At 33.2% G+C, this 14,789-nt stretch overlaps 1 protein-coding gene across 1 annotated transcript in view; it reads right to left on the minus strand.

Moving 5' to 3' along the window:
• LOC111699450 (serine/arginine repetitive matrix protein 2) overlaps positions 1-14,789 on the minus strand; it is a 35,514-nt gene that overhangs the window by 15,464 nt on the left and 5,261 nt on the right. Inside the window, exons 4-7 of the mRNA XM_023470130.1 lie at positions 13,177-13,707; positions 12,394-12,998; positions 10,983-11,061; positions 10,019-10,114 (exon numbers count right to left, since the gene is read on the minus strand). Coding sequence (XP_023325898.1) covers positions 10,019-10,114; positions 10,983-11,061; positions 12,394-12,998; positions 13,177-13,707 — 1,311 coding nt within the window. The remainder of the gene's footprint in view (positions 1-10,018; positions 10,115-10,982; positions 11,062-12,393; positions 12,999-13,176; positions 13,708-14,789) is intronic.

Here is a 14,789-nt window from a genome sequence, read left to right on the forward strand (position 1 = left end):
TTTTTACTTTAAAATATAGTTTCAATGAAAATTTTACATTACTGCGTTTTCTTCCAGTTGACGAGCATAAAAGTAGGATACTTGAAAAAAGTAGGATACTTGAAAAGAGTAGGATACTTGAAAAAAGTAGGATACTTGAAATAAGTAGGATACTTGAAAAAAGTAGGATACTGGAAAAAGTAGGATACTTGAAAAAAGTAGGATACTTGAAAAAAGTAGGATACTGGAAAAAAGTAGGATACTTGAAAAAAGTAGGATACTTGAAAAAAAGTAGGATACTTGAAAAAAAGTAGGATACTTGAAAAAAGTAGGATACTTGAAAAAAGTTGGATACTTGAAAAAAAGTAGGATACTTGAAAAAAGTAGGATACTTGAAAAGAGTAGGATACTTGAAAAAAGTAGGATACTTGAAAAAAGTAAGATACTCGAAGAAAAGTAGGATACTTGAAAAAGTAGGATACTTGAAAAAAAGTAGGATACTTGAGACTCCTAAGAAATTGATTTATATTCAACTTTATCCAAAATCCTTCTTGCTCTTCCAGCCAAACAAATAAGGGAATTAAAGAACGACTTTCATCTCCCCTTCCATCTTTAAAAGTTAGTTTCGAACAAAAATTATTGAATTTCATCTTGATATGTTACTTTTTGTATTTTGACAATTTTTTATGGTTTTAATAAGGAAGAAAAGTGACAAAGTTTTATGAATATATTTATAAAATGAATAAAAATCAAATTTCGATGTGATTAGCATTTTTTTTCTCACTTGTAGCGATGTTTCTCAGAAGAAAAGCTCAATAATATCATATTCATTGAGATTTAGACAACTCTGAAAATTAGTAATCTTTTAGTCAGCCTCGACTTTGAAGTGTCGTAAAGCCTTTGCCTTTGGTTTAACCTCACCAACTCACTTATACTTGTTCTTAGCTCTAGACATGTACATTCTAAGAATGTAACCCACTAGTTTCTATAACTTAAATTTAAAAGGAGTAATTGACAAAATAAGACTTGATTTTGTGAGTGAGCGAGCACATCTCGTTTTGTAGTGTATTTCATTTCTAACTGATTTTAGCAATTTTATTTTTTAATTAACGAATTCTTCTTCAAAATATGGGCAGAGGAGATCAAAACTTTTTTAGCAAATATCTTTAGAATAATCAGATCGTTCTTATAGACTATTTATTTTTCATATCTCTCACACTCCATTAAACAAAGTGACAAGCTAGGTAAAATTAAAGAGACATTAATTGACTTTGTAACCGCGCAGCTTTTTGAGTTTTGATTTCAGTTTAGATTAAGAAGAAGAAAACCAAATTTACTTAATGCCCCCCCCCCCTCACCAAACTCCTATAACCAGGTATACCGACTATTCCAGTTTATAGTTCGATTCGACGTGCTGCTTAGCTCGAAAAATAGAAACCCCAAAATGTTTCGGCCAGTGAGAGATCGCAAAAAAATAAATGTCTTTCGCGCATTATGGACTTGATTGTTTACATTGAAAGTTTTCGCTATGGATTTAAAAACCAGGCATTATATCTTATCTATATATATATATATACTGTGCTTGTCTGTCTGTTTGTTTGTATCCAATAAACGTTAAAACGGCTGAACCGACCGGGCCCAAATTTTGTGTGGAACCTTGCGTGACCCCAGGGAAGATTTATTAATGATCAAAATGAAAAAAATGTATTTAAAAGTTTTATATTTTTTGTAAAATTTTGAAAATGCGCCAAAAAATATGAAATCCGTAAACTTTCTTATTGTATTTTTTACTCTGTACAAAGAGAAGATGCTCACAGATAAAGTCACAATTAAAAGTTGAAATATAAGATGGGCACGAAGCGCCCTAAAAGCCTAGTCTTATTCAAGGGAATGGAGTTTTTGTCACTCCTCTTATTAAAATAATATATGTCTAAGTTTGAAATATTAAAGGTTTAATCCATTAGGTTACAAAGATATAGGGATCAGAAAATTTGAGTTTGTGGCAACAACTCAATTTCATTCCTTCATAAAAGCATCGATTATTCTTGTTCACTATTTCAAAAGACTTCTAAGAAAAGAACGACCAATAATCAATACATGGAAGACAACATAATATCAAGTTAATAAGGCTGTAATGTTAATTTCAAGTGGCCTGCCCTATATATACACGTAAAGATGAAAATGTCCGATTTACAATGGTACGTTTTAAAGCATGTCCGATCAAGTGTACGCAAATTAGATAGCCTTGTTTATAATTTTAAAAACTGATTATTTTCAATTGCAGTTTTTCTATATAATCGGACTCGCACTTTTACACCACTGCACAGGAAGGAAACACTTTTTAAGCTAAAAAATACGTTATTCGTCGAGGATCACTGGAAATTACGCCTACAGTCGCTTTAAAAGTATTCTATGGCGTCTTTTTTTTTTGGAAAATTTTAATTAAAGTCTCAAGAAACCTTTACACTGAAACCACTTTTGATCTCGTCTATTGTGTGTAACCGTGTACCATACTGTAATTATAAGAAATCAAATCCTTCAACTAAAGAACAATGGCACTAATTTCGCTAAACACTGTTCTTTTTTTATTAAAGGAACCAATGGAGGATTTGAGATGGGGGGGGGGGAAAAAAATATACATTTCCGCGAAGTGCGAAACAAAAATTTCATCCCCACTATATTAATTTTACCCCCTCCCCCTGTTCCCCCTACATTGGTAAAAAGTTCTATTGAAACTGCCTGTGAAAGGGACTGTAAGCGTTATTCCAAGTGACCCTTTATGTACAGGCGGTAGTGCCCGATTTTAAGTTTGTCTGATCAAGTATGAATTGAATAAAAATTTGTTAATTTTTGAAAACTGATTATATTCAATTGTGGTTTCTCTACAACAGTGACTCGCGCATTTCTACTCCAGGAAAACATACAAGAATTATCAGATAGAACACACGGGTTAGAAAATCGGAAATATCTTCTCCTTCTGCATTTTTGATCAGATTAGGGTTTCACAACGAATCAGACATTGGCACTTTTGGATGGAGGGTCTCTTGAAATTACGCATTTAGGTCAGTGAGTTACGCAAGGGATTATTCTTGAAATTACGCATTTAGTTCAGTGAAGTAGGAAAGGGATTATTCTTGAAATTACGCATTCATCAGTTCAGTGAGGTAGGCAAGGGATTATTCTTGAAATTACTTTGGAGTACAGAGAAATTGTACAATGTTAACTGAATTTTATATTTTTCAACGACTATGAAAACGTTTCATTTTTTAAAAATAATTTAAATTGTCAGTAATCTCCTGTTTTTTTTACAAAAACGAAAAAAAAGTTTAGATTCTGATATTCTTTTCAAAAAGTTATGATACATTAAATTTGTGAAACTTGAAATGATATACATTTCAATATAAAATTTTAAGAGAGAGTTAGTTCGTATGAACACTTTATTGTAAAATAATTTGTTTATTCATTCTCTTTGATCTTAATTCCTGCTTCACTTTTCTCTTTGATCTTAATTCCTCCTACACTTTTCTCTTTGATCTTAATTCCTGCTACACTTTTCTTTTTGATCTTAATTCCTCCTACACTTTTCACTTTGATTTTAATTCATCCTACACTTTTCTCTTTGATCTTAATTCATCCTACACTTTTCTCTTTGATCTTAATTCCTCCTACACTTTTCTCTTTGATTTTAATTCCTCTTACACTTTTCTCTTTGATCTTAATTCCTCTTACACTTTTCTCTTTGATCTTAATTCATCCTACACTTTTCTCTTTGATCTTAATTCCTCCAACACTTTTCTCTTTGATCTTAATTCATCCTACACTTTTCTCTTTGATCTTAGTTCCTCCTAAACTTTTTATAAACGAAGAATTTCTAAGAAACCACTGTCCTTATTACTTAAAAAGATGTTCGTAAAAGTCAACAAATATCGTGATTTCTTCATTGATTTATCTAATGTTTTAATAGTAGAAAGGAATTATAAGAAATGAGATTTAAATATCAATATGTATTCAGGGACTGAATTTAATAAGAGAGGTATCTCAATTACCAATAGCAGGTTCAAATCCTCAATCACCATGGTTCAAATGCTGAATCATCATGATTCAAATTCTGAATCACCATGGTTCAAATCCTCATGAATCTTTAATTTTGAATCGGTGATACGGGATTTGAACCGGTGGTTGGTAGTTCAACGACCTAGCTAAAATTCATTAAAGAAATTAAGTCTTTAACACAAACTCCGATTTTCTAATCCCTATATCTTTGCAATCCAATGTTGTAGGCCATATGATTTCCGTTAGATCAAGAAACCTAAGTTTAAAATATCAAGTATTTACACCAAAAGGTTACAAAGATTAATCGATTAGAAAATGTTAGTTTGTGGCAAAGACTCAATTCCTTTGCATGGTTCCAGAAGAGAATTCCTTTGCATGGTTCCAGAAGAGAATTCCTTTGCATGGTTCCAGAAGAGAATTTGTCTGAACTGCAAAGTTTGAGAGTATTAATGTCCGTTTGTCTCCTAACTTTGGAAACACAGCAAACATTTATCATCTTAAATAAATGGCTGCCACACTCCTCAGATGAATAGTCTGGAATGAAATCATCATATTTGCAGATTTGCAGGTCGTCTTTACAGACGCATCCTGTGTGGGTAATCCTGTATAGAAAGATGATAATCACGCTACCTTAAAAATAAGGGGGTGGGGAAGGGAGTACTTGCTTTACTACCCCCTTAAATTTTTCGCGATCTTTTCCTTTAAGTTTGTTTAATTCTAAACAAGAACTCTGTATTTCTAAGTCGGGTTTCCCAATAGGGATTATACGATATTAAGTCAAACATTATAGAAACCGAACGTACAGAAACTGGTAGGTGTAGCAACTAGGCGTATTTTGCGGGAGAATTTTTCTTATATTTTAGAGAAATTAAACTTTTTTTAAACATTGTAGCTTATCATTATCATTATTTTGAAAATGTTCTCACATCATAAATGAATGCTTATATGGTTACATAAAATTGCGCTTTACTATTTAAAAGAAAACTATTTTATGAAAAAATTGATATGTAGTTTTATTTTTACCAAAAAAAAATTCTCAAAAATTAAAAAAAAAAATTTCTGGTAATGCTTAATATGATTTCATAAAATTCCGTTTTATCATTTAGATAAAAGGATTTTATGAAAAAGATATTTACTCTCCACTGATTATTTAATTTCTCTAAAATATAGAAAATATTCTCCCGCAAAATAAAACTTGTTGCTATCCCTAGCCAGGGTTATAATCCAAGGAAAGTTATTTCAGAGGTGTACGCATTTTTTGTACTGCAGTGTATTGTCTTTGGACGGAAAAGTAAACACAAGACTGATGTCTGACATGGAATCAATTTTCACAAAAATAATCTATGAAATATTCTGGTCAACGGAAACTATTATGTGAATTTTCAAAATTATCGAAATTAAAATAAACTCCTCGAATACCAGACGAACACTGATGCATCTATTCTTGTTCACAAATTCCGCCCAGAGAGAACTGGTTTCAATATGTACGCTTAGTATACGCGACCGCAATGAACTTTCCTTGTATTATAACCTTGTCCCTAGCGGTTTCTTTACGTTTGGTCTCTATGTTTAACTCTATACATATATCTGTAAATTTGAAATGCTTTAAATATCTCATGTTTTAGACAAACTAACATTTTTTTGTCGCTCTCACCTTTTTTAGGATATATAAATTCAACTTTTTAATGTCAGCTAAATGATTGGATCACTCTAAACTAGTTGTAGAAGATTGTAGAAAGTTTTATATATCTTTTGAATAAAATCTTGCATGGTTTGAGAAAGAAGAGAGAAGAAACAAAGTACATTTCTAATGATTTTGTTTTGTGTAAAATGTAAAACATAAATCTTTATTTTTCTACATAATTTTGATTTAGTATTCTCAACTTCACATTCAACCCCTTTTTTACTGGCTCAGGGATTTTTAACAAATTTTGAGATAAAAACTAGAATTAAGAGATTATTTTAAAAGTTGTTTTTAAGCCTCTACACATTCTTTTCCCTTATCCCGATTGGGCTATTTTTGTCTGATATAGATGGGGGGGGGGGGGGTTCACACGTCCAGGCCAGCTCATTAAAATATTAGACCTCCAACTTTAATGGTTAGGATAAATCTAAAAATAGATATTTTTGACAAATATTTATGTGTCACAAGTTTCTGCATACATTTTTCAATGGCTTTTTAAATAAATAAATTTTAGATCTGTAGCTCAAGTAATTAAAGGTTTATCACACCCAACTAACCAGAGTGAGCAGCATTCGGTTTCTTCTATTTAAACTCAAACATGTTTTGGTCTTTAATTTAATAATCATTTACATTACGGATTTGGTTATGTTATATATTTTCATTCGAAATGCATATGCCAACAAAAAAGGATTTAATAAAAAAAGGCTAACAAATTATGTTTAATGAGTCAAATTGTGACTGAAAGTCACAGCTTTCTGGAATATTGACAGAACCGTTAAATCCACTTGTTATACATACTATTTTAGATTTTTTTTAAACCCCTACCAGCCGATGGTCCGTCCTCTACCCTTTGCATCAATGATTTTTTTGTGCAAAATTTGTTTACAACATATGAATTTTAAAAAGTGAAGAAGTTTTAGCGCAGTAGTGTGCATAAGTCGATTTTAAGTTATTATGTAAAAACCACAGGACAGGAGAACGGGTTGAACCCCCCCATCGTGATAGGGTTAATCAAAACTAGCGTCATTTACTATTTATTTAAAAAAATACGTTAAAAGTCCTTTAAACTTTCTTTTCTATTTAGCAATCTGTTCCTTTAAATATTGTTTTAAAATAAGGAAGACACGGACCCTCATTTTCAGTTTCAGTTTCCTTGGAAGTTTTGAATTATTGATGCTCATATTTTGGACTTTAAACTTTTTGATCACACAGAATTTATAGAATAAAATTCGATAATGTGAAGTTTACCTTCGTACTTCATGTGAACAAACCTTTAAAGGGACAGACCAGCTATGTAAGGTAGTTAAACTGAGTATGCACTGTTGTGGTCAAATTCTTTAAGATTCATTGGAGACATATAAAACTTTTAAAATATCTGTAAATCTTGAGTTTGAGCGCAAAGTGGACGTTCAAAATCAAGAATTTGCGTGAGTACGTTTCAGAATCGGTTTTCTGAACTTAGAGAACAACGGATTCTCGTTCTAAACAATATCCAGTAAGTACAAATATTTACATTTTGGGGGGAATTTTTTTTCACGTAAAAGTGCAAACTCCTCTGGTATTTGATTTTATTTACATTTTTGTTTAAGGAATCTCTTCAAAATGCAACTGTATAAACACGCACCCTATTTTCTTTATCAAATATCAAATAGCACAATCGTAGAATTTTTTTTAACTCCAGTAAATAAGTTTACGACCCAAGGAATAGCATTGTGTCTTCCCCTTTTCATTTTGAGTGTTGACATAAAACATTTGTAAGTACTAACAACTTTGTAAAATGCAAGTTGTTGTTGTAGCTTGGCGGGTTTTTAGAATAATGTAAAAGGCATGAACTAATATATTTTAATGACTTGAAAAATACCGAGTTTTAAAGTTAGTATTCTATAAAAAAAGTGCAACTAATCCGTAAACTAGTTTTCCCACAAAACCTTTTTTTAGAGGAAATTAGTTTTTTTGCAAAAGATAAAATGTTAATTCTTTAACCTAGTTTAATCCTAGTTTGTGCCTGACTCATTGAATTACATCATGTCTTTATAAGAGTTTTTACAATAAAAACAATATCAAACAATTCACTTTTCACAATAATAACACTTCTTGAAGAAGACGTAAAACATATTGCATAATAAAAAAATGTATATGGAATAGGATTATTGATAAATATAATGTACCTGTAATATTCCTCGGTAAGTCTAGAGGCGGGATTATTTATAAAGCTTGGTTCTATATGTAGCTATTGATATTCTGTAGTTTATTTAACTATTAAATATTTGTAAAACACCTGTTTTATCCTTATCTGAGAAAAGCCCTTAAAATCAATTTCCCGCCAAATTTTCCATTGAATCCCTGAGGAGCTGCAAGGAAATTGGTGCATGCAACTGCTTTTCTAGTAAATGCAACTGCTTCTCTAGTAAAAGTTAAACCAAAATTCTAAAAATCTTTTGAAATACATATACAATCTGCAAAAACAAATAAATATTAAGGAAAATAATGATAACAATATACTTTATACTTTACTACATGGTCCTCCGAGATTATACATTATTACAGTACAGTGTATATCAGTTAGGACAGTTTACTGATAAAGGATATAAAGAGATTATGGCCTTATTCATTCAGTAATATTCAGTACGCTTTCGCAGTACAAGTGTATTGGGAGGTTTTGTATCTTAATTAAATTTTACTCAGTTCTACTTTCAAAGTGAAAATTATCCCGTGCCTTCATAATCAAACAAATCTTTAAGAAAGTACCATTGTAAACCGTACATCCCACGGTGACATGGAAACGCCTTAACACGGAAATGCCTAAATAAACAGAATCATAAAACTAATTTAATGTCGTCTTCTCTCATTTTAAAATTAAAAAGACTATATTCTAACGATTTTCACAGCCATGTCCGCAGAGCTCGGCCTCCTAGCCTGTTCTAGCCGCCACGGCCCTCTAGCCTGTCCTAGTCGCAGCGCTCGGCCCCCTAGCCCATCATAGCCGCAGCGCTCGGCCCCCTCTGTAGCCTGCGGTGCAACCTAACTCACCCTAAATTAATGATAACATAACTGTTTTTCCATGTCACCACATCCCTCTCTATAATTGGAAATGATCAATTGAAATTATGTCCTAAGTGTTATAAAATGTTTTAGATTGAAACCCTATTTCTGCTTGAATGAAAATAAACATTTTCAGAAATCAGCCCCCGAGTACAGTACTGTAAAATACAGATATTGACCTTTGAAAATGGAGTACTACTCCTTAAGCTGTGTTACTGCTGAAACTACTCTACTATAAAGAACACCTTGAGCTGTATTACTGATGTAACTACTCTACTGTATAGGGTACCTTGAGTTGTATTACTGATGAACTACTCTACTATTCAGGGTACCTTGAGCTGTATTACTGCTGTAACTACTCTACTATATAGGGTACCTTTAGCTGTATCACTGCTGTAACTACTCTACTATATAGGGTACCTTGAGCTGTATTACTGCTGTAACTACTCTACTATATAGGGTACCTTGAGCTGTATTACTGCTGAAACTACTCTACTATAAAGAACACCTTGAGCTTTATTACTGCTGTAACTACTCTACTATATAGGGTACCTTGAGCTGTATTACTGCTGAAACTACTCTACAATAAAGGGTACCTTGAGCTGTATTACTGATGTAAATACTCTACTGTAAAGGGTACATTGAGCTGTATTACTGCTGAAACTACTCAACTATAAAGGGTCCCTTGAGCTGTATTACTGCTGTAACTACTCTACTATAAAGGATACCTTGAGCTGTATTACTGCTTTAACTACTCTACTATAAAGGGTACCTTGAGTTGTATTACTGCTGTAACTACTCTACTCTACTGATTAGTAAAAGATTAGCGTACATCATCACTCTATATTGGTTTAACCCAATTAGGTTTAAAAGTTTTAGGGAATATAATATTTGAATTTGTGGAATAAACTCAGTTCATTTGATTTATAATACCTCCATATTTTCTAACCTTCAAAGGTACAAAAATTATCAATTAAAAGTGACTTTAAATAAAAATTCGGTTCAGCCGTTAAACATAATCTTTCATCACGAAACTTAATTCAATTCTAACCTTCCTTGTGTTTCTTGAACAAAAAAGAAATTTATTTTCCATTTCTTAAATAAAGATTTGTTTAAAGAATTACTTCTTCAATTTTTTTTCCATTTTATATTTCTAGTTTTCTGCAGTATCAAGCAATATCAAGCAACAACAACAAGGATAGCGGAAGAAGAAAAAATAGAAGACAGATAAAGAAGAAAATAGAAGAAGACTGATCTAACCTTGATGTATTTGCGGTAGATCCTGCAGATCGTCGGCTAGCGATCGAATCTCCGTGTTTTATAACTCGACCCTTGTTTATAGAAAAGGAACGAAGTCTAAAATAGAATCAATTTTATAAAGAACTAGTTCAAGTGCCCGGCGTTGCCCGTGGAATTAAAAAAAATATTTTGAAAAAATGCGGTTTTAGAAAGCAAACATTTTGAATTTTTAGCCTATGTTACCTCAAGGGTATCCATGGGTTCCCTCAAAAAATTTCAGCCAATTCGGTTCAGCCGTTTGGTCAGCTATAGCTGACATATGCATAAATATATACATATTATTTTTGTGTGAAAATTGTACAGAACTTAACGTGCAAGATTGAAACTTTAAAAGACAGTATTAAGCTGAATTATTTTAATCATAATTGTTGAAATCTCTCAACATTTTTCAATTACAATTCGCATGTTGTAAGGCGGGATTATTGATAAATATAATGTACCTGTAATATTCCTCGGTAAGTCTAGAGGCGGGATTATTGATAAATATATAATGTACCTGTAATATTCCTCGGTAAGTCTAGAGGCGGGATTATTGATAAATATAATGTACCTGTAATATTCCTCGGTAAGTCTCGAGGCGGGATTATTTATAAATATATAATGTACCTGTAATATTCCTCGGTAAGTCTAGAGGTGGGATTATTGATAAATATAATGTACCTGTAATTTTCCTCGGTAAGTCTAGAGGCGGGATATTTGATAAATATAATGTACCTGTAATATTCCTCGGTAAGTCTAGAGGCGGGATTATTGATAAATATAATGTACCTGTAATATTCCTCGGTAAGTCTAGAGGCGGGATTTATAATGTACCTGTAATATTCCTCGGTAAGTCTAGAGGCGGGATTATTGATAAATATATAATGTACCTGTAATATTCCTCGGTAAGTCTAGAGGCAGGATTATTTATAAATATATAATGTACCTGTAATATTCCTCGGAAAGTCTAGGATTATATCCTTTCTCCGGCAGGCTCATATACCGTCGCTTGTCATAGTTAGCAACTAAACAACAAATCAAATAATAACTAGGCTTTCTTCTATTTTAATTAAACATTTTCTCTTTGTATCAGTTGTAAAACAAAACAAAAGTTAGCGGATTTTATAAAAAAAAATCGTAGATTTTCAAAATTTAAAGAAAATCGAATTTTGTTGAAGGTTGATCTTTGAAATTTCCATTTTCCATGAACCTTCCTAGGGGTCATTTGAGGTCCCACACAAAATTTGGACCCGATCAGGTTCAGCCGTTTTGACGTTTATTGGATACAAAATCAGACAAGCAAAGTATTATAGCTAGGAACTGATTACTCGTCTCAAATCCTGATAACCTTGAATACCATAAATAGTTCAAACTATCAATTCTACTTGATCAAAAAATCAAAGTCTGAAATATTAATATTCTAAACCTTCAGGTTGCAAATATATAGGTGAGGGATAGAAAATAAGTATTTGTGACGATCGTGATCATTTCTTTTGTTAAATTAAGCCAACATGTCTCTAAACTACAAAATATAAAATATATAATAGATTTGGTACCATTAAAGGGACTGTAAACGTGGTTTTAAGTGAACCTCCATGCACAGAGGGCAATGACCGATTCACAACCATACCTTTGAAACCTTTATGTGATCAATAATGCAGAAGATATTGTCGTTTTTATAGATTTAAAAGAAAAAAAAATTAATCAGTTTTCAAATAATTTACATTGATATCTGATTCATACTTGATCAGGATAAAGCTTTCAAGGGCACCGTTGTGATTCGAGCAATGCCATCTTTGCATGAAGTGTCACTTGAAATTACGAGTACAGTCCTTTTAAAACTGAACACTCGCCTCCAACGCTTATCTTTGAAACCTGATGTCGTAGACCTTTGGTTTTACCATCTTTTAATTTTGCTGTGATTGAATAGTCTAAGTTTAGAATATGAAAAGTTACACACCATCCGTATGTACATGTGAATTACCCCAAACCACAGTTCTCATCCTGTATTTTTTCTCTTAAATGGACTGTAACCGTAATTTCAAGTGACCCTCCATGGAAAGATGGCAATGCCCGATTTACCATGGTACCCTTGATCACCCCTGATTATGTTTTAATTAGATATCTATGTTTTTGTTTATTTTCATTTGCAGATTCTCTGTGAAAGCGACTTGCGCATGATCTTGCTGATAATAAGCAATGGAGAAATTATCAGAATTAAACACTTATCGAGTGAGGAAAACGAAAGTAGTTTCCACATTTTAATCAGATGAAGGTTTAAGGTAAATCGGGCATTGTCATCTTTGCATCAAGCATAAGTCCATTAAATATCTTCTTTTATAAAGATGCGAACTAACCTGGGAGCTCTAGAAAGTTGGAGGTTGGATTTATTGTAACATGACGTCTACCAGCCAGGGAGGTTTTCCGTCTTGAAGCCAATACAGCCAGGTTAGATGGACACATATGAGTGGGTTGACTGGCAAACCTAGATGTCCTGGCTGGCCGGGGGGAGGGGGACCGTGGGGTTGGACTGTTAGAAATAAAAGATCTCTGAGGTACTGGAGAGGAGGGTGGGTACGGAGAAGTGTATCCGGAGCCAGGAGAGTTGCTGTACTCAGACGGAGATCTTCGTGGAGATTGGGAATATCTTTTCCCTGCTGTTATTCTACCTGGAGATTTCGGAGGCTCCGAACCAACGACTTTGGAAGATTTTTCTCCGAACTGAAAATTGGGAAACTGGCCAGCTTTAGATCGTGGAGTTCCTGAAAAGGGAGATCTTGTAGCTGTTGGTGTTCTAGGAGATTGGAATGCGGGGGGAGTAGGTGAAGATGAGATTGGACTCAGGCTAGAGGATCTTAGACTGCTCCTGGAGCTACTCACGGATTCGTCCGTCTCTGAGGAAAGCTTTAACGGAGCAGGACGCACTCTTCGTTTTCTTTTCTGCGATTTTAGAGATTCTTTTCTAAACAAAAAAAGGAAAATTACTTGTGCTTGAGTTGCGGTTTTTAGTGTTCGACAACATTTCTCAATTGATTTGTTCTATTTTTGTCTAATTAGTTAAATATTAACAATCCTTAAACGTTAAAAAAAATGACGGTTGAAGAAATGTAAACCGACTTTCTTTCTAAAGGTTTGTTTACCTTGTGTCTTCAAAGAAAGACTGAATAATTTGACGGTCTGTGTAGAGGGAATCATGAGAATTAATTCTCTTTTCTCTTCTTCCTCCTCCTCCTCCTCCTCCTCCTCCCTGACTTAATACGTGACAACTTCCTCCAGTTCCACGGCTCCGACTCCGCTGACTTCCTCTGCTATTTTCAAAACCTGAACTTCCTTTAAATACGTTTTCTTCCCGACTTCTACTTCTTCCTGATCTCCTGTTCCCACAACCCCCTTCTTCAGCCCCTCCTCCACCTCCTCCTCCTCTTTCTTTGTCCCTGCTCTTGCTCCGAAGGCTCCTAAAGTTCCCACGGTGGCTGCTGGTTCGATCTTTTTTATCATCTCTACTTTTACTCCTCTGCCTACATTTATCTATTCTATGTATGCTATGTTCCCTACTGATATCCGTTCTACTCCTACCCCGACCCAGCCTATCCTCAACTTCTCGGAGGTTGGAGTAACTTCTGTAGTTTTCATCAGCCGGATTCTGTTTCCGGTCAAACCCGTTATCTTTCCTGAAATTTCCAAATTAATAAAATACAAGAATTTGAATAATTTTATGAAAATTAGAATAAAAAAATAATGCCCTTAATTTTTTTCATAGAGTTAAGTCTAACTAGATTTCTTTTAGTATAAAAACGACATTTCTGAAATAAACTAAGAACAAGAACAAAGTTGTAAATGTACATGTTTCTAAAAAAAGGCGGTACATAATAAAAGAATTTAATACAAAACGTAACAGAGCATATTTAAAACTAAGCTTTTGGGCGCTTCGCGACCATCTTCTATTTCAAATGTGAACATATTGTCTTTGTATACATTGTAAAACTAAAACAAACAAAAATTTGCGCCGATCTTCTATTTCAACTGTGCACAGTTTGTCTTTGTATACATTGTAAAACAAACAAAAAATTGCGGATTTTATAAAAAAAAATGTCAAGTACTTTCAAAATTTAATACAAATCGTATTTTGTTAGAGGCAAAATTTTAGGATTTTGATCGTCTATATAACCCTACTCTGGTGACATTGGAGGTATCACACAAAATTTGGGCCCGATCGGTTCAGTCGTTTTGACGTTTATTGGACACAAACGGACAGAAAAACAGACAAGCAAAGTATATATGTATATAGATTAATTCTGGATGTAATAGCCTTCTTATAATAAAGATTAGTCTTTTCATCCTTTCAGGTTTATTGAACCAGATTATTCGGGAAAAAGAATTATTTAAAGGATAGAAACCTGCCATAACAAGAAATTATGGATGGGGGGGAAGGAATTGTAGGTCGGATGGGCAGTAGAGGGGATGGGCGTAGGTCCGAAAATACACCATCGAAAATAATACAAAGAGAACGAAGAAGAAGTCACCATTTAAAGAAGATTTGATCTCATCAGTTTAATCTTTAAAGGGATTTCAAATAACCTTCTGTGGAAAGATGGTAATGTCCGATTCACAACGGTACCCGTAATAGCTTTGTAAGATCAAGATGATTAGATATCATTATTTATATTTTTGAAAATTGTTTATTTTCAATTGCGATTTCTCTACAAAAGTGATTTTTCTACTGCTGGAAAACTTGTAGGTATTTGTGTAATGC

The sequence above is a fragment of the Eurytemora carolleeae genome, unplaced genomic scaffold (genome assembly GCF_000591075.1).
Source record: "Eurytemora carolleeae unplaced genomic scaffold, Eaff_2.0 scaffold25, whole genome shotgun sequence".
Taxonomy (NCBI): Eukaryota; Metazoa; Arthropoda; class Copepoda; order Calanoida; family Temoridae; genus Eurytemora; species Eurytemora carolleeae.